Source organism: Podarcis bocagei, assembly GCF_964188305.1.
Source record: "Podarcis bocagei genome assembly, chromosome: 1".
Lineage (NCBI taxonomy): Eukaryota > Metazoa > Chordata > Lepidosauria > Squamata > Lacertidae > Podarcis > Podarcis bocagei.
The window spans coordinates 34052940-34073638 of record NC_138125.1 but is presented as its reverse complement, the minus strand read 5'-3'; the positions used below and the strand labels follow the sequence as shown (position 1 = coordinate 34073638).

General features: G+C 49.3%; 1 protein-coding gene across 2 annotated transcripts; it reads right to left on the bottom strand.

The window, feature by feature from the left end:
- Positions 1-12816: 12816 nt before the first annotated feature.
- Positions 12817-19803, bottom strand: FOXA1 (forkhead box A1). Of its 2 annotated transcripts, XR_014011044.1 has the most exons (3): positions 19427-19803; positions 13828-15856; positions 12817-13692 (listed from the first exon to the last, which is right to left on the bottom strand). XR_014011044.1 is itself a non-coding variant. In XM_081206326.1 (2 exons), the coding sequence occupies exons 1-2, from the start codon at positions 19496-19498 to the stop codon at positions 14546-14548; spliced, it is 1383 nt and encodes a 460-aa protein (XP_081062452.1). In that variant the 5' UTR covers positions 19499-19803; the 3' UTR covers positions 12817-14545. The 2 variants fall into 2 exon arrangements, 1 of the variants encoding a protein (XP_081062452.1); XM_081206326.1 differs by having other exon boundaries at positions 12817-15856.
- Between the last annotated feature and the right edge of the window lie 896 nt (positions 19804-20699).

The following is a 20699-nucleotide window of genomic DNA, read 5'->3' as shown; positions in this document are numbered from 1 at the left end:
AGCCGGCGAGGCACAAAGGCCTTGTTGACAATGGCAGGAGCGCGGCCAGGCCCGGGCCAGATTCTTGCTGCTGCTGCTGCTGCCAGCCAGGCTCTTGGCAAGGCTGCGTGGGCTCCCCAAGAGTCAGGAGCAGCCTCGGGGTGAGGCAGGCCAGTGCTCTCCCTCCTTGGGCCTTGTGAAAGGAGTGGTGCTTGGCAGCTGAAGCCCAGATGGAGCAGACCCAAGCTAGGCCTGAGAGGGCCAGCTTGCTTTTCTTAAAAGCTTCTCTTAAAAGCAGTTCATGCCCTTTCCGAAGGGTTGAATTTCAGCCAGTGAGACTTTTCTTCCTTCTCCCTCACACTACACTAGGGGAAAGTTTCACCTGCAGAATTTCTGTCTGCCCTGTTGCTGTTAGAGATGGTTAACCCTAGGCTGGGAAGAAACAGCGCCTAACCTTTATGGGTGACAAGTGTATTGGAGCCTTCCCTTTCAGGGGAATCAAAGGAGATCATCCTTTTGCCTCTTAAATCTTTGTCAGCGCCATAGCTCCAGTCTGAAACAAGGGAAGTACGGTAATTGGTGTGCCTCTGAGCACCTGCAGAGTGCCTTTCATTCTTTCTGTAATGTGAGTTTGGTGCCAGGGGATTCCAGGACAGGTAAGCTGCCAATTGATCTTGTTTAAATTAACCTCCATTAACCTCCATGTGCCATCACCAAATCAAGAACTTATAAGGGCATTTTAGAGGCCTTGTTCAATCATCTTTAGGGGGTGCTAGCACACATAAAGGTTAGGTGCTTGCTTCAGTCCTGAAAGGGCTCCTCCTCTTTAATATTTATTAAGGACACATGAGAAATCCAACCTGCGTCGTAATAGATTAACCTTATTTGTGGTCTCTGTGTTGTTTAAGGAAGGCTTGCTTGCTTTCTCTCTTGCCCTTTCAGGCCTGGAACAGCAGCCTGGTGCACAGAAATTTACCTGGCAAAGCTGGCTTCATTTCTGCATGGCAGGCTGCTTTTCAAAGCAATGGAGCAGAGCCAGAAAAAGTGGGACATAGTCTAACAAAGCTGGACAAAAACCATATGCATGGTGAACACAGCCTGTTTGAAAATCCTCTCCGAGATAAATTCCCACACACACACCATGGGGATGGGAGTGGGGAAATTAAAACGGCTAAATATTCTCTCATCCCAATCATTTGCCCAGATTCTCAGGGCAGAAGAAGTAGAAGGAAGACATTTTACAAGCTTTGATCTGAAGGTGGTTCCCAGTTCAGTCCCTGGCATCTCCAGGTAAGGTTGGGAAGGACTCCTGTCTGAAACCCTGGAAACTGGGTACCCATCATTGTAAACAACATTGAGCTAGATGGACTGACCCCGTATGGCAGGTCCCTGTGTTCCTAAGGCACCTGAGGCTTCCACTTTGCTGCAGTTAAGTGGGTCTTAGTTGAGTTAATGCCACGTGAAAAGCAGCATGGGTTCCATAACATCAGAAAGGTGTGATATAAGTATAAGAGAATGAACAAAACTTAAGCTATTTTTTCTATTGTCAGTTGAAAGTTTGCATTCATTGAGTTACAGCTACATATGAGGAGCTGTGTGTAGCATCAAAGTGATCAAATCCCTGCACTAGGGCAGATTGCATTATGAATTGCGTGGCTCAGAATTCAGCAGTCAGCCATTAAAGTAGTTCCCATAACTCAGGTGACACTGAAGGAGCAGGTAAGGCAATTTATAATGGCTCTGAAAGCAAAATAAAAAAGTGCACAGATATATTTTATTTCCATAATTGATATTGGTTGCAGACTCCTTTTATTGATGCAGAATTTTGCTTAGGAAAACAAGGAATAGTAGCATACAAGGTTCAGGGGGTTAAAATATCCCTAGATCTATTCATGCTGTCTCCCCACTCCCCTTTGCTTCAGCTGGAGCCACAGCCCATGATGTGTTTAGGCTGGAATGTGTGGATTTGTTGACATTCAAATACTTCTTCTTAACCAGGTTTTTGAGAAGGGTGGTGACAGGCAGTTCATTTCACTTAGCCCCCAAGCCTGCAGTTCCTTGCACACTTTCTTGGAAGGGAAGCCCCATTGAATTCCGTGGGGCTTTCTTCCAAGTAAACATGCATAGGCTCAGGCTGAAAATCTGACTTCGACATCAAATATCCTGGACATGTGAAGTCTGTTTGCTGGATCTATTTGTGGGGCAAATCACTTGGAGAACATTCACGAAGTCATATTGCTAATCTCGATTAATGAGGCTAGAATAAATAGCAACTCGGCTATTAACCAACCTATTAGTACAGAAGCAAGCCGAGCGGCAAACCCCGCCTTGCCAGGACTCTTTAAACTACCCTCGTTGCGTGAACAGAGAAGGCAGTTCGCATATCCAGGCGCGATGAATTCGGGTGAAGCCCGAATGTGAGCCTTGGAAGTTCACACCTCCGTCCTAATCGCTTTTCCTTGGAAGTAAAGCCCCCTTGGTTTCACTGGGACGTTCTTCCAGCTAATAGGCATTATTTGGTCAAATTTATTCAGTTATTTCAGTGGCAAACTAAATGCGTCTGCTTAACTCTCTCCAGTCTTTATCTTTGCTTAGGATCGTGTCCAAAGGTTTTGAACTGGTTGCCAGAGTAAGATTCGAGCGGATTTGGAAGCCCGTCGGGATTGGGCAAATCATCATCAAAGGGCAACTTTTCTCTCAAAAATCGTAGCCTGGTTGTAGGATTAAGAGGGGAGGGAGGTTCGAATGCGCTGCCCTGATTTGTCAGCATACAGTATATATTTCCGACCTAATGATAAAAGTGAAGACTTGGTAGAGTCTGTTTTTCAGATGGTGCCGCTGCAGCTGGACGAAACGAGGACAACAATCGAGCTTGTGTACTCTGTTTGTGTATCTACGGTCGTTTACAGTGCTCACAGCTGAAATCCGGCGCGACTCCTCCAGTCATTTCATATTTCGTTTCTGTTTAGATAAAACGCGTAACTGATTCCTCCCCACAGTCGCCTGTTGTGACCCTGCCTCCTCTTAGACCTTCTAATATTCTCAGCAGAATCAACTGTTGTCTTTGGCTGCTGGGGGAAGCCCCTTCGGAGGTTTCCTCAGGGACAGACAACACCCCCCCGCGGCCCCCCCAAGAGCAACAACTCCCTGAGTATAGAGGCGTGCAAAGGAAAAGATTTCCCCCTCGAGTCTGCTGGGTGCACCCCTATATTCACTTTCTAGGAAGTCAATCCTATTGAAGACAATGGGTCTTGCTGCCATGTAAATTGCATTGTTGGAATCGTAAGGCTTTGCTCCTCTCCTCTCCAGAGCTAGAATATGGGTAAATAATAGAAATATTTGCCTGATTTCTGTAAGGTATACAGATAGCATCATTAAGCTTTGATTGATGCAAAATAATAATAATAATCAATTATTATTTGGACCTCTAGCACCCACTGGGAATTTTGCTGATTCCGTGGGCAGCGGATTGCGCCTTTTTAGTTCTGCTATCCAGTATTCTGTTGTGTTTCTCGGTTTAGAATAAAATTCGGTTAGGTTAGCCAAAGCTTCCGAATGACTCTGTTGCCATCCTTTGAACTTGCTTCAGGCTCCTTGCAGAAAATGAGCAACGGTCAACCACTGAGAAAAAGACCTATTTGGGAGAATGCATTTTATCTGATGCTTCCATTAAACACTCCGCACTCCTGCCTTCCTCTTCGCGGGTCTTTAAGCTCACCAGAGTTGCAATGCATTCCCGATAACCTAGTACAGCAGCAGGTGGAATACATATGACCAGGCTGGTCCCCGACCCCGTTCCCCACCCCAGTCCTAAACCCATTCATTGGAAGTCCGTCAGTCATTGGGATTTTCCTGCCAAGTAACGTTTAGCATCGATTTAAGAGAGCCATTAAAAATAATCGGGTTTCCAGGAGAGATAGCCTGTAGTTCTCAATATAGTTATGCTTGCAAGACATCCCGATCCTACTGAATATTTACTCGCAAGTAACTGCCACCGCTCAGTGGCGTTTTACTCCAAAGCAAAAGTGCATCGCACTGGCGGCTAAATTTGCCGAGCGATGTGAGTTTTCACCCTCCTTGAAACGCGCCGTGTTTGCTCTCCAGCTGTTGCAGCGCTTGGTTTCCAGTGGAAACGCGAAAAAAGTTGCAAAGCATTCGAGGTGGCTGTCGCTGGAATATATTCTCCAGCCATTCTTGTCTCTCTTTTTGTGGTCCTCCTTGTAGTGGGGAAAGAAGATTGATGCCATACTCTGAAGGCTGGATTACCCTCTGTTTGGTTTTCCGTGAAAGACACACACACACACCATTTTTAAAACACCATAACCTCTCATATACTTCTTTAGATTTAAATCAGTGGGGCTAGCTTCCAAGTAGATATATTCGTATTGTGCTCATATATGCTGTCGGGCAACCAACCAGTTGCTGCAATGTATTGCAGCTGAATCCTAGTGTCTCATAACACAATGGTAACAAACACAGATGGGAGGTTTTCAGTACCTAGCAACAGCTCTCCAAATTTCTAATATATTTCAAAGGAGGAGTTTCCCGGGCTCTTTAAATTAACATTGCAAAATGGGGAGCTGAGAAATCCAAAATGGGGAGCTGAGAAATATAACAAGAGTTGGCTAGTTACCTATCTTCTGCCATAACATATATCATAATTTTTTAAAATCTGGAAAAGAGATAAATATTTACTGGACTATTAAAAATCAAACACTTGTACAGGGTTTATCTGCTCAAGGTTAATGGAGGCGACTGAAGGAATCTGTTAAGGTTGGGGTCCTAAGAGGACTGAGATGGTGTAGGTACCGGTAAGTTCTGTTGATATCCGTGGGAATTGGAAGCGAACCTGAATTACTTGCCACGCTCGTCCTGAAAGGAGCTCCACTGAAACCTCCTATACAGTACATAGAAGCAGAAGCAAGCCTGTTGATTTAGAATGAAACACAAGAAATGTGTTCAGGGTTGCGATCCAGCAGCTCCATCCCCACCACAGCTAAGCTGGAGTGCCAGGATCTAAGCCCTTGGATTGCAGTCCTGTACAAAAATAATACCAGTGCCCTTGTATGAAATGCGGGGAATCGACGGCTGTGCAAGAGGCCTCTTTGACGTCTGCAAGGGGGGAGGGGGGATGGACAGTGCAATGGATGGATGGCAAAGGCCAAGTCTTGCTCAACTGACCTACATTCAATCTGCACCAATTACAAAACCTGCTGGGGACTCCCAGATCCACTATCCTGTTTACCTGGAAGTGGAACTTGCTTCCTGAAAAATCTAGGCCAAAAACGCACAGCCACGGGGAGAGGGGAGGTGCGCGTTCCTATAAACACTGACCTGGGATGTAACTTCCATTGAAGTCACTGGGGCCTATTTCTGAGTAGAGGTTATGGGCTTGCACTGCGATTGCAATGAATGGAACCAGCCAGTGGGTCTCGGATCCTTTCAATCCTGGCTGTAGAAGCAAGAAGACTGGAGGAGAGAGCTAGGGAGGGGAATTCTGTATCTGGCGTTTATCGCAAACCTGAAACTTACAACAAAGGGGAAGCTTGGTCTGTCCAAAGTTCAAAGCTGTGAAATCTCGGTTAAGTGTGCGTGTGTGCATGTGTGCGTGTGTGCAATAGAGAGAGAGAAGAAAAACACAAGCCTGGGCCAGAAAATGGCACTCTATTGGGAGAAGGGGGAGGTGATTTCGACTAATCTATCCTTAACTGTTGCATTGTCACAGGGTGCAAAATAATTAGTGGAAAAGAACACATAGAGAACAAAGGCAGTTTTCCATGGCGTCACCCTTCTTTCCTTGCTTGGTTTTCCACTGCTGAACCCCTGGAAAGGACGGCTGCGGATCGTGACCCATGACAGGTGACAGGAGCCCTGCTGCCTCGAAAAGCAAGAGGCATCTATTCTGCATTTGCTTGAGAAATGGAGACACCTGGACTTCATTCAAAGCGGCGGGGAGAGCGCGACACCTCTCCCTGCGCGCGCAGTCAGACCCTAAACACGTTTGCTCAGAAGGTGAATGCATTGGAACGTTCAATGTGTGTAAGGAACTGCAGCCTGTTATCTCTCGCAGGACATAAACAAGGAAGATACTGTATTAATAAATAGGTTATATTTCTAGTACAACCTTCATCACGAAGGATCCTGGGCAGTATACACAGTAGGTTCCCCTCCCCCTTTTAAACCAAGCATCAGCAATAAATTAAAATAGTTTTACTTTATACCGCAGTCCTAATCACAGACTTTTAGATGTAAGTCTCCTTGGGATCCTACTTTCAAGTAATGTCTAAAGTTACAACTCTGCTCATTCTTACTTGGAAGAATAGTCCACTGAACTCAGTGGGACTTACTTCTGAGTAAATGTATCAGACTCTAAGATTAAGCTGCTTCCCCAGGGATGGGGAAGCTGCAGCCCTCGAGACATTGGTGGACTACAAGTCCCATCATGCTGTAACCACTGGTGCTGCTGGCTGGAGCTGATGGAGTTTGGAGTCCCAACAAGGCCACATGTCGTTCCCCACCATATACATGAATGTGACAATGCGATCCTCTGTATGTCTGCTCAAGAGTACAGTAATTCCCACTTAAGGTCAGTGCACCCTACTCCCAGGTAAGTAGAGTGCCACCTTTTGAGTTCTGTGACAGAGATAGCTTGAAAGTCAATTCATAAGCATATTAGTATCAACTGGTGCTGGTTTTGGCACCCGGCTCTGTTTTCATTGCAAATATCCTTACAGATCCATTCAACGTAAAGGCAAGCCCACTCAGATTCAGAACCCGCTCATTAGAAGCATATGCAAATCCATTCAAATCAATGAGAGGCTTCCCACTGACCTCCATAGGATGTGGATTGCATCCAATATAAATCAGCTTGAACAATCCATCCCAACGTGATGTTTGAGAACCGGTTGTGTTTCTTTGAAAGGACTGGGGGGGAGAGATTTCCAGGCAACTGAGATTCATAGAAACAGATTCATGGCAACGGAACCTCTGGTTCAAAACCGCTTACACACACACACACACACACACAGAGAGAGAGAGAGAGAGAGAGAGAGAGAGAGAGAGAGAGAGAGAGAGAGAGAGAACTATGATATATAGATACACAAAAAACACACACAGCTATATCTTCTGATTTGTTTTCTGCGCCTGCTTGTTTTCATGGCACCCGAGTCCTAAGCACTTTTTAAAGGCAGTCGATCTTGTTGATTTCCATGAAGCTTTCTTCCAAGTGGGTCACTTCTAGGATCGCCCCCTTAGAGCACAACCAGGATTCATTTAAATGAAACTGCAAGTTTCGTCTCAGCCACAAACGCCCACCCCTTCAATATTTTCTGCAAAGTCTTCCTGAAAAAATTGATGCCGGGAAAGGAGGTCAAATGTCATTGGCGATGTTATCTGGAACAATTGCAAAATATCCTTCCCTCTAAAGCTTCATTTTTTTTTTAAAGGCAAAATGTTCACGAGCCATCGAAGCTTAATCCACCAGCAGGTCCATCTTACATTAATCAATAAAGTGAAGGTTTTGTGAGGATGCCGTGGTGCAAACAGAAATACTTCTATTATGATGGAGAAGCAATCTCTTTTTCCCCTGAGGAAGAAGAATATTTTCTTCTTGTTCTATTAATAATAATAACAATAATACCATCAACAACTGTAACTGGATTTCTTAACAAACAACCAGCTGCATCTCTGTAAATCTGCAAGCATGGCCCCGGAATAGATTCGTGGAGAGAAATAAACTGCAAAATATATAGAGCAGTTCCCAGTCCACATAATATTGTCCTGGGAATTTTGGTGTAATTGGGGGGGGGGGGCTTGTATTGCACCGCAAACGGCCCTATTCTGCCTCTATGGGGAATCTATCCCGGCCTCCCCTCCCCCATCTCCCGCCTCCCCATATGGGTCTTTTAAACTAGCCAAAATCCAGTTAGCTCTCTTAAAAGGCTTCAGTAATATGCTGAATTACTCCCTGCTTGAGTTTAATGGAGTTAAATGAGCCTGAATGATGGCAACAGTTTTAGCTGTCTAGCACGTGGCTTGTTAAAGGAAGGTAATTGCATTTGAAAAGGAAAGGCATTTCCTGCATCCACAGGAAGAAGGGAAGAAAGCCAGAGCGTCCCCCATTGACGCCGGAATCTACCTATGTCCTTGCTATGCTGCGGGACAGCGAAACAAGAGCGCAAGCATCCCCTGGGGAACAAATCGACGGCGAGGAGGAGGACTGAATTCGTTTGGGGGGGTCGGGAGCAAACACCCCCTTCCCCACTGAGCGGATGGGGCAGAAGATGCCAGGCTAGGGATGCTAAAGATTAAAACCCACACGCATTCCCGCCGCCGAAACCAGATATGGCAACAGCTGAGAGTCGGCCAGAAAATAAACAGCTTTGCTTTTCCCCTCTGTTGCCTTGAAATTGACATCGAAACAAACGCAGTAGTGGCTGGAGTAGGGAAAGTATTTTTACAAGGCTGTTGTAATGAATGAACCCTTGCTCCTCCTAACCTCCCCCCCCCCGCTGCCCCACTCACACCATTCTCCCTCCCCACTACTATCCGGACCCAGCGCTTTCTCTCCGCCGTTACTGCCCAATATAATACTACTTAAAAGTTGCGAGCTGTTTATAACACTCCCCGCAGCACCCAGGGAGATCGATCCCCTGAAAGTCAATGGACCTCATTATCAGGTATTGTGTGTCTGGAAAAAAGGGGGGGGGAGAGGAAAAAGTCCATAGCATTTCCAGAGACGCAACCGCGCTCTGGTGTTGCAGCGAAATGCCTTTGGCTAGAGGTTTCGATGTGACCACGTATTCTCTAGCCCCTTTGATTAAGAATAAAGGTCGTAGAGAGATGGGTTTTCCAGAAGTGCTATGCATTAACCAGCCCGGCAGAAGGACGCGCGTGCTTATTATTATTATGCCTCGCCAGACGGAGCAGGTGAATATCTTTTATTACACAAGCGCGGAGTACATCTTCCAAGTCAATTACGCCGCGTGTTGCCTACAGTGGAGAAGGCTGAACCCCGATATCCATCTCTTATGATCGTTGCTTATTTTGTGGGGGAAGGAGGGGAAGACACACACACACGCCTTGTGGAAAATAAGAGACGAAGGTCTCTTAGGGAACAGTTGCGATGGGCATAATCCAACCATCCTTGTGGGCTGCAGATGACCCGCTTCCTTCCTGGTGGGTCCCTTTGAAACTCGTCTCCTGGCTAAACACTCTCGCTTCTGCACCTTTGCAAAAGAACGGAGCCTTAGCAAGAGCCCGGACATTGCCTTGAATCTCTAGAAGTCTTTTAAACGAAGCTCTGAATAGACTATGCCTGGAGTAGTAGTAGGAATAATAATAATAATAATAATAATAATAATAATAATAATAATAATAATAATAATAATAATAATAATAATAATAATAATAATAAATAATTATTTATATGCCGCCCATTTGACTGCGTTGCCCCAACAAATTAAAACATGACAAGACATCAAACATTAAGAACTTCCCTATACAGGGCTGTCTTCAGATGTCTTCTAAAAAGCAGGGAAATAGGCTAAGCAGGGAAATAGGCTATGGGCAAGGCACCCCGCTGCACCCCTTAAAGTTTTGAAATGCAGATGAGGAGATGGGAAACAAGAGCGGAGGCGGGCTCCTTTTAACACGTCTGAACTAAACAAAAACACACGTCACCCATATGGAGAGCTCATTCAAACGCTGCGGCCTCTACTTTTAGCCGGACCCCAAATCCGTGAGACTGAATCTCGCTCGGGGCTGAATGTCCCGGGGCTTCGCTCACGCCTCAGCATTTGGACTTATTGGAGGATCCATTCTAAGGGCGCCACCTTAAGCTGGCTTACTCGGAAGTAAGTCCCACCGAGTCTTACTGCCGGGTAAACGTGTGCAGGACCTGTAACCCTAGAGAAAGTGCTTAGGGTTACAATCAAAGTGCCCAAGTGCTGGTCGCAACAGCCGGATCCTATGGGTGCTTACTCACGAGGCAATTCATCCCGAGCTGTCTATCACTTCCAACTGCCCGCGCTCTCTCTCCACCCCCCCCCTCAAGCAGTTTACAAAAGCTTCGCAGGCTGTCCTGGTACGCATTTCCCTGAATAAGCCACGTCGATCCAAGTAAATATGAGGGTCGCCCGATCATCTCCTAGTTTACTCGGAAGGCAGACCCAAGTAAGCGCCGCAAAAGGAAATGGTAGTCATGTTGACCCCCAAGAAGAAGAAATCCAAAATCCACATTAGAGCGATGCCTTTATTAACCCAACCTAAGTGAGGTTTGGAGTTCGGATCAAGAGCGTGGAAGCGTCAACTGATTTCCCTTCTCTCCCTGTGACACCCCCTCAAAAAAACTCCACAACTCTTGTTTATTTGCCCTCTCTCTGCTGGAAGGTTTTGTGGTGTCGAGTCTTGATAGGCGAGAGTGAGCCGAACTAACCCCTCTGAAATGAAGCCCAGCTCCTAAATGCAGCGTTACTTGAGAATCCATCTCGTACAATTACAGTATATTTGCACCGGAGAGTAGAGTTTGACAGTCTCCTTTTATGCAACTGAATTCTGGAGAAGGGGACCAATTGTGCGGATATTAGACGGGAGACGCAGGCCTTTCCTCTGTTGAGTATGTCTGGAATGGGCAGACGAAAGGGAAGTGGGACCTAGGTTCACGCATACACACGACCCTCGCAGTCCAGAATGATGTGCTGTTAAGGAGGGCGTTGTTTTGGTGGGTCTTCTTGGTACCGAGCCCAGGAAAGCTGGCACAGAAAAGGGGAGGGCGAGGAGTGGACCAGCTGGTCACGGCCTCCTCCTCACTTGTGGTTAGCGGTCCTTGGCCCTAGACCTGGAAGCAAGCGCTGTTCGTTTCAGGGCCGACTTTCCTCAGATTAATGGACTGAATTAAGACACTGAGTGTAATGAGAAGCTTTTGGTGATCTTGGAAGCCCCGCTCCCCCCCCCCCCCGTTTAACGTGCTTATAAACAAGGAAGCCCCAAACGAGGCCAGCGAGGCTTCTGGATCCTAGTCGTTGTAAACATGAAAAGGAGTTGGGGGCTTCGGAAGCCAGCAGGTTTAAAATGGGAGATCCCACCGCTTGGAGCCAGATGGGCGCGGTATAAATAAATCCTCACCCTCATCGTCACCGGGGACCCCCTCTCTCAACGCGACAACAGAACAGAATAAGCAAACCTTGAAACTCAAGTGCGATGGGTGAAATTAAAAAGGGTGATTTGGAACTGGTGTGTGAATTTAGATCTGCCTAGAAGGAAATGGATCTCCGGCCCAGAAAACCCTCTGCCACAACACTTGGCTTTAGGCTGCAACTCTTTGCGCACACCTTGCCTAAGTAAGTACCCCTTGGGGGAACTATGGATAGGATTTCCAGCATTAAAACGACTACACCAGATTCTCTGGAGCTGTGTTTAGGATTGCTACCTTGATTCTCTCTATCCCTGTAGCAGTAGCAACAATCTACCTGCAAAGTTTGATCCTGGATACTTGCCTCACTGGTTGCTATCATCCGGAATTCAGTGGGGATTCATGGCTAGGATTGGAATCAATCCGAGGAAACATGCATAGGATTGGACTCCAGCTGTATGTGTAGGTCCTTGTTTCCTCTATGGATGTCCCTCTGAATTCAGTGGGATGCCTCCGCCCCAAGTGTGTCTTAAGTTTGCAGCCATATAACCTGAAAGCATTTCAGACTCTTAGAAATAGAGACCTGGCCTCTTCTACAGACATACTAATGGAATAAAAATAACACCGAAAGCCTTACTTAAAATGGTCTCATTCCAAAGGCTTCTGTCACAACAGCGAAATCTGAATATGAGCAGCTAGAATGGGAGTCCAATAATATACAGAGGACACACTCAAACACTAACTAGCAACTCGATACACAAACTTGTGTATCGGTAAACTTTTGGGGGAGGCGGGGAAGGATTTGATTTCCAAAAAAATATTGCAAGCAGTAACTTCAGCTAATTTAAAGGGAGGTGCGGACAGGACCAGGAAAGTGAGAGCAGCGCCGATTCCTCCTCTCTTGCTAACTTGGCGCTAAATTCCACTACAAAGTGAAGCGATCTTTTGCACCGTCTGCTACAAGTCGTTCCCTTCGCAAAGACTTAGGAAAAATAAAACAGAAAGTGTACACTAGAATTCACCACCAAACTGCAAAGCCGCCTTCCAGTGAACAAGAAAGAGAGGGCAACAGAGCCAGTTTCAGCAACCGACACACCTCATATTTTTAAAACTCGCTAAGTGAATGCAACCCGTTTCTCGCTAAAGCCAATGGCAACATCCCTGTTTTGGTTGCTGCAGACATTTCGCATTCTTATGGTGGTCGATTAAAACTTGAGTTTTTGGTTAATGTAAAATAAGAGGGATGAGGGGGCTTCATCACTCGATAATTCACACTACAATAGTAGAACCACAACCCTATCTCCCAAATTAAATACAACATTTCTCTGCTAGGAGAAAACAATAACTGTATTCCTCCAATGCAATCTAGGGCAGATCGGATGCTATTTTTTTTCTTCCCATACATAAGAAGAGAAGGTTTAAGTTTGTGGTAAGACTCCCCCTAGCCCTGTAGGAATGTGCTGCTTGTTAAATATTCAGTACATTAAAAAAAATATTTTATGTGTTGCAAGAATGAGTTGTGGGCATTCCTATTCTGTATCACAGAAGCCCCTGTGAGCTCCTAATTTATCAACTAGGAAAGTGGGGGGGGGGAATCAACATCTTTTGTTTACCACCTCCATCTCTTTTTCTATTCCAGACCATTTAATTAATATAGACGTAGTCGTCCTACCCAATAATGGAACAAAATAAAATAACCCAAAAAATTCTCTCGTTGATAATATTCGATTTATTTAAAGTCCTTAACTGCAAATGATCGAGAGAGAGAGAAAGGGGGTGCAAAAAACCCAAAAACATACGTCGCTGCTTATATTGTCATTTTTTTTCCTTTAAAAAAATCAAAACATTTTTTTCAATTACAATCACATTTATTATAAAATTAAGATTTTTTTTAATTTTCTTTAAAATGGTGTGTGTCATTTTTTTTTAAAACCGTCATTTAAAAGCACTTTCAAGCTGTAAAGAAAGAAAGTAATAAAACCGTGCAAATAAATTAAGGACGTCGTGAAAGCGAACAGGGAGGGGAAGTTGGGGGGGGAGGAGGAGGAAGGGAAGCAACCCGTCTGGCTAGGCTAAAACATCGTGTGTAAAAAAAACCTGTGGAAAGTGCATTAACACTGGATGAACGTGCTAACAACGGCGATAATTAAGCGGCCACGAGAAATTCGAGAGGGGCAGAATCATGACTGGTCATAGACTGATCTGATGAAGAGGAGAGGGAGGGAGATAACCCCTTCTATCTTAAAATATTCGGGGGAGGGAGAGGAGAATGACAATAATTCTTGTTGTTACGGATAGATATAGTTCGAGAATGCACGCGGAGGGGAAGGGGTCCTGGGATTAAATACCCGGCCGTCCACGTGGCCAGGGCGCTTCCCGGTGAAGGAGACGCTTTAGTAACAGCTTGGAGGGAGGGGGGAAATTAAAACGACTGCGACCCCTGCGACTTTGCATCCATATCCAGCCGCGACCCCTGTCACTTTGCAGAGTTAGGGCAGGGGGGTTCAGGATCAGGCTCTATGGTCCATGGGCGTGTGACCTATCTCTCCCAAAGGAGCCATTCCGAACCGGTCAGATCAACTCTGGGTTGGTTGGGAGATTTCCTTTCCCCAAGGCTCTGGTGGGACCGGGGGCTGTTCTGTTCAAGGACTCCCTTGGCATATATATATATATGCGCATTTATATATTCAGCACTGTATCGCCTGTCCCTGGAGGACTTCCTAATTTAAATTTAACTTAAACCTCTCCATTTGGGACTACTTTAACTGGAGAGGCCTTTATACGCAGAGAAGGCCCCCGGTTCCACCTCATTCTGCCTTTTTTATTATTTATTTATTTATCTAAAGGCTGGGCTGGATTGGGGGGGGGGGGAGACTTGGAACAGCTCAGTCTTGAGACCTTGCAGGAGCAAGCCAGCCAGAGAGAGATCTGACTCACTAGAATAAGGCATCTTCGTAGGTCTGCTTTTATTGGTTAAGGTCCTAAATCTGATGAGATTACACTGAAGAAGGTTAAAGTGGGGGGGGGGAATCCACCAATAATAATAATAATAATAATTTACAGGTTGGAAATCAATCTTCCTTTCGTGGTCATGGCGAGGGAAGGTGGGCGGTATATACAGTGTCTGTTTGCGGAGTTGGATGCGATTTGCTGGACTTTCCAGGCCAAAATAGAATAAACACTATGCATTGGGGGGGGATACAATAATAATAACAATAACAATAATAATAATAATAATAAAGTAACAGTCCTTTCTTCTGCTCTCCGCCCCCTTCTCCTTTTGCTTCCCCCGCCTCGCAGGGATGGTGTTGGGGAAAACGCACCGTCAGTTTCGGCTGAGAGATCTAGGAGAAGGGGGAGGATGGGAGAGGCCAAACCAACCAGCCCTGCTGGGGAGGAAGATTGCTGCTTGGTGCGCCCTCGAGTCCCTGCCAGCTAAGACGTATTTAGGACGGGTCTGGAATACACACCTTGGTAGTAGGACGGCTCCAGGGCCGAGGGCTCAATGCCTCCCCGGCCGCCCATGGATGCGCTGCCCAGAGGCAGCCCTCCCGGCAGCCCGGCCCCGTAGGAGGAATATTGCAGCGCTTGCTCGTAAGCCTTGAAGTCCAGCTTGTGCTGCTGTTCCGAGGAGGACATGAGGTTGTTGATGGAGAACGGGTGGTTGAAGGAATAGTGCGGGTCGCCCTTGAGGTGCAGCTGAGACTCGTGGTGACCCAGAGAGTGGCCCGGGTGACCCAGAGAGGCCAAGCTCGGCCCGGGGGGCACGGAGGCCGCTGCCACCGCTGCCGCCGCGGCAGCAGCAGCAGCCGCCGCAGCTGCGGCGGAAGAGGCCACCGACGGCTTCAGCTCCGCTCCGCTCCCGCTGTGGTCCAGGCCTTGCGGGCTGCCCGAGCTGGGATTCGAAGGGGCGGACTCTAGCTGGCCTCCTTTGGCGCCTCGGTGCAAAGGCGAACCTCCTCCTCCTCCTCCGGGGTCTTTCCTGCCTTCGCTGCCGTTGCCACCACCACCTCCTCCTCCCCCGACGGCACCTTGTCCCGCTTTGCCTCCTCCGGGCTGCTTGTCGCACTTGAAGCGCTTCTGGCGGCGCAGGTAGCAGCCGTTCTCAAACATGTTGCCCGAGTCCGGGTGCAGCGTCCAGTAGGAGCCCTTGCCGGGCTTGTCGGGCGAGCGCGCCACCTTGACGAAGCAGTCGTTGAAGGAGAGCGAGTGGCGGATGGAGTTCTGCCAGCGCTGCTGGTTCTGGCGGTAGTAGGGGAACAGGTCCATGATCCACTGGTAGATCTCGCTCAGCGTGAGCATCTTGCTGGGCGCCTGCTGGATGGCCATGGTGATGAGCGAAATGTACGAGTAGGGCGGCTTGGCGTGCGGGTAGCTGCGCTTGAAGCTCTTGGCGTCGCGCCCGCCGCGGCTCAGCGACGGCGCGGCGTACCCCATGGGGCTCATGCACGGAGGGCCCATGGCCCCGTAGGCGCCCAGCCCGTTCAGAGAGGCCTGCGGGCTGCCCATCGCGTTCATGCCGCCGGGGCTGAGCGCCGAGCCCATGGCCGACATGCTGTTCATGGCGCCCCCCGACGCCCCGGGGCTCAGGCCAGCGCCCAGGCTGGGGTTGGCGTAGGACACGTTGAAGGAGCCCGACGTCATGTTGCCACTGGTGGTCATGGCGTTCATGCTCATGTAGGTGTTCATGGAGTTCATGGAGCCCAGGCCAGAGTTCATGTTGCCCACGGGCACCGTCGAGTAGGCCTGCGGAGGGAGACACTGGTTAGACGTGGGGGGAACTGGCTGAATCTTAATTTAGACGGCCTAAAGGAGGCGAGAAGCCGGAACGCACCTGCCTGCCTTCCTAACCTCCCTTCCCTCCGTGGCTGCCCCAGTCCCTTCCGACCTTTGCCTTTATTGGTCACCTCGGTGAATTCCTAGCTGCTCTCGCAAGTTTCCTTTCTCACGCAACTAGCCGGCGAGGATTAGGATCTCGACTATCGCTCGCAAACTACACTCAAAGCGGCGCCTTCTTAACCGTATCCTAGTCTCTAGTCTGCGATTTATCACAGGGTTCGCTAAAGGGGCAATGAGAGCGAGTCCAGGTTGATCCTCCAAACTCTAGAAATATATTGGCCCTGGATGGATCAGGGAGGTTTTTTTGGGAGGGGGAGGTGGGACTGTGTGAGAAGGAAATGGGGGAGAGATCTCTCTCTCGCTCATGGTTTGCATTTGAAGGACAGCGACATTATGAATCTACTCGATCTAACTTTATAGGAGAACCAAGGCGTATCCGTAAAAGGTCCCGATTTGCACCGAGGGCGTCGCAGCTTGGCGCGCATCCTGTTAAAACGTTTGTATTCCTTCAAAGTAAAGAGTGCGGAGGATCAACCACAAATCGCTGTAGCGCCTTTATCTCCACAGAAAGTAAAAACAAGAGTTGTGGAGATGTTGGGATGCGGCCTGTATTGTTAAAACGAGGCCCTGTTCTTAGACAGGAAAGATCCTGGCCGCGCGAGTGGGTGGCTGCGGGTGCCAAATTACGCGCAGCAAACCAGAACTCGGGGACACGCGGGGGAAGAACCAGTCGGCCCAAAGGATCAGACACCCACAGACCCTCCCAGGTCCTGCCAGGGCAAAGCGCCGGCTGAGACAAGCCACTCCACATCCTTGCCGCGGGCGTGTAAAGCGGGATCTGAGGAAGCCCGGCGCTTCCTTCAGAGACTCCCCTTTTCCAAGGCCAGGTCGTGTACTATTATTTAATTTTTTTAAAAAATGGAAACACCAGTGAGAATTAAATACACTTAAGAATTACAGCGGGGGAGGAGAAAGGTCGGTGAGAGAGAAGCCGCCATTCCATCCAAAGATCGCCAGCCTCGCCGCCACAAGAAAGCGCATCCCTAGGAAGGGAAGGAGGGAAACCCGACGGCTTGCGGCGCTACCCCAAGCGGGTGGCGGATCTGCCACTGGGCTAGGCCTCCGAGACAGGTGCCTTTCCCGAAGGAGGCCGCGCCGAAATCCGCGCGCCTTGTTGCAAGGCGCCGAAATGGAGCTCTCCGAGGTCGTGGCTCCTCCTCGGCCTCCTTCTCCAAAGCTTCCCAAAGTCTCAGAGAGAGGCTGGTGGGAAAAACAAACTTTGCGGCCTCTTTGACACAAACCCCGAGTCCCTCTTCTCTTCTGTGCTGGCTGCCCCCACATTCCTGGCCCGCCGGGAAGTTTTCTACAAAATGAACAACTGCACCTTTTGGGCCCAAAACAACACAGCCTTTTCTTGGAGGTGGGGGGCGAAAGGTGGCTTCCCTCCGCCCATCTATTTTCCCGAGGTTTATAGTCAACCGAAGCTTCATCAAACCTTTCGAATGTCTAAATTTAGATTCAGCCAGTTTCCCCACGTTGAGTCCCAATTAACAGAACGGTCTGGAATAAAAGAACAGACCAAAGAATTTAAAAAAAAATCAGTTTGGGGGTTAAAATAGACTGAGAAAGCGAACCCCCACTTAATTTTTTAAAAATATAATTACTAAAACAACTGCAGCTAATGTACGCTATTAGCTGGGCTTGAATCCGGGAAAGGGTGTCCCATAGGTTCGCTTCCTAGTTTGCTTGTGTTTTAAACGTTAAGTAGGTGTAGTCCTGGTTCTCTAGTATAATTAGAATCCCAAAAATTCCTAAAAGCTAAGAGATTTATAATATGCCTGAGATTTCTTGCAGAATATCTCTCCGACAGTGTTTGCATATCGTAGAGGTGGTTGTGATATTGTGGGTGATACACAGACGGTTCCCCTACTTCTGACTTTTTTTTTCTTTTTTAATAAACAATCCTAAGATTATGCAGTGTGACTAAGCCTAACTGATGGAGAATATAATTTCTATATAAACATTATATTTCTATATAAATGAATCATTCCCCCCTTTGCCTGGCGTGCTATAATTTATAAAACAAATACGTTTTTTAAAAACAAAAAAAAATCAAGTATCCTTCCCAGAGCAAGACTGGATGGGAAAATAATGTGTGCGGGCGGGTGAGCGATAAATAAAACTGGATGTAAAATTGTCAATAGAACACTGGAAAATCAAATTGAGAGAGGGGGAAATCTGGCGCGGAGAAGGATGAATTATGCTTACCAATGAAGGGCCCCACATTAGCATACTAGCGGCATTTTAGGGTCCCCCCCCCTCCGGAGTGCCCATGGCGCTGGGAAGAGGCATACATTTAATCTAAACCCCTTCCTTGGCCTCTGTTGACCCTTCAGTATTAAATAAGAATCCGGAATACGACAGCCTACACAAACACATATGTTCAGCCGGAGTCTACAGCAGGCAGCGCATATGAACCCGGGACATTGGGGAGGAAAGCAATGTTGAGCAATATCTGCTTTTTTGCACACACGCCGTCAGGTCAGGTCTGCTTGATTTTGGGTGCCTCTCCCTCCCCGCCCCCACTTTGATTTTAGTTCGTATCATCTTGTCACTTTCCCTTTCACGTTCTGTAAGGCTCAGTTCGCAGATGAAGCCATTTTTGGGGGGTATTTTTCCGCCTTTCACTCCCTATTCAGTTAAGAGGGCCCCATTCATCTCTCCCTCCCTCCCACCCTCCGCCCCATCGGGGTTTTACATGCTCCTCCACCCGTTATTGTTCGTTTACGCGTCTTTGATCTTTTCTTGGAAGTTCTTTGGAGCATATTGTTAAATCAGGAACGTGGATATGAATGGACAATGCAAAAAAACAGAGCCCGGTTCCTGGTCGCAGGCTCCAGAGATCCTATTCTCCGCAGCGCCACCCGCCGGTCGCGGGGAGAATTGCTCCCGTTTCAGTTTTTATTCCGCCGCCGCCGCCTTGAAAGAAGCGTGTTGCAAAGTACACACGAACGATTGTTATGCTCAGCAGAGTGCAATAGCAGCCCAAGTGAGGGGTGGGAGGGAGAGAGAAGGCGGCCGACGAGGCAGAAAGCTTTCCCCGACGGGAGGGTTAGAAGGGGTCTTTGCCTCAAACAACCCCACCCCCTGCCCCACACATCAAGGCCCTAACTCAGAATCAAGAGACGTTGGAGGGGCGCCCGTAGGTCTCCAAGGCGAGACCCTAGAATGAAACCAAGGATTCCCGTTTTCCGTCCACTCGACGGCCAGGGAGATCTCCCCGCTGCCCTCTATAGTTTCTTTTTGGCGCCTTCCTTCCCGGGTTCCCGGGCAGCTGGAAGGTCGAGGGAGGCAGACCTGGGCTTCGTCGGGCTCTGGGAGCGGACCCTGGCTCCCCCTCTCTCTCACACCCGCCACACCTCGAGGGGGCGGACGGAGCCCCTTTTTCAAGCCCTCCCTGCACCCCGCTCGGCTCACCTCCTGCGTGTCGGCGTAGTAGCTGTTCCAATCGCTCGTCTCGTGCCCTTCCATTTTCACGGTCCCTAACATCCTGGAACCAGCCTGCCCGGGGTAACCATCCAGCCCCTCCCGGCGAGTGGCGGGTCCGGGGAGCCCCCCGCCCGCAGTCCCAGAGCGGGGGAAGCCGAGCTGCGGCTCGATCAAGCCCCCAGGCGGCGGCGGAGGAGGCGGCGGCGGCAGAGGCTGCAGCAAGCGGTGTGCGGCGGACAGCCACTTGAGGAAGTGAGGAAGTGCTGGCTGGGATGCGAGGGGAGTTGAGCTGAGGTGGATCTTACGTCGTCGCACTAGCGGCGGCGGCAGCAGGAGCAGGAGCAGGAGCAGCAGCGCCCACCTCCTCCTCCTCCTCCTTCTCCACCTCCTTCCCCTCCTCCTCCTCCTCTCCCCATTTGTCCGCCCGCACAAAGACGTTCGCACCTACAAAGCCGGAGATGCACCTGCAAACAAGGCCGCGCGCAACTCCCCCGGGGCGGCACTTTAGGCGCAAAGCGGTGTAATTGGCTTAAGCGCACCGACGTGCTGTTTGGGGGGGGGGGAGAGAGAGAGAGAGACAGAAGTGGGGACCCGTGAAGGGAGGAGGGAAACGGGAAAATACTGCCCCCCTCCTTTCCTCCAACCCCCTCCCTCCCTCCAGTGGGGAAGGGGAGGGGCGAGGGGATGCCAAGAGAGAGGCGAGCGCAGCCCCCTCTCTGCTTGGATTGGGAAGAGCAGCCTGCGCCTAGGGCTGGCTGGCTTTGCTCGAGGGGGTGGGTAGCAGAGGCGCCCCCTTTCACTTGGTGACCGCTTCTGGGGTTGGGGGGGTGGGCAACAGGATGGACCCCATGTGTGGCTCTTTGCCCCCCTCGCACAGATCCCCGTCTGCCTGACCATCTCCCCAGGCAGCTCCTGGGGGCAGTTTCGCCTTCATTGCGCACGGGCTTTCCCCGCTCCTTTTTGGCCCCGTCCCCGCGCCGTCCAGCAGCCCCGAGCCTCCGTGTGAATGAGTCACTCCGCGTGACGCGCGCGGCCCCAATGAATAGCGAGGTCGGCCAGGCGGCTCGGCTTGGCAAGCGGCCCAGGTGAGTCACGCCGAGCAGCTTCGCGGCCAGCCAGCCTGCGCGCCCGCCATCCCTCCCTGGCTGGCGCCCCGCGCCCCTGGCCTGGCTGGGGGGGGGCTGGCCAGCGTCCCCGCAGAAGGGTCCCCGGCGGAAAAAGAGCAGGGGCTCCCCCTTCCCGGGACGGAGGCCCCTATCCA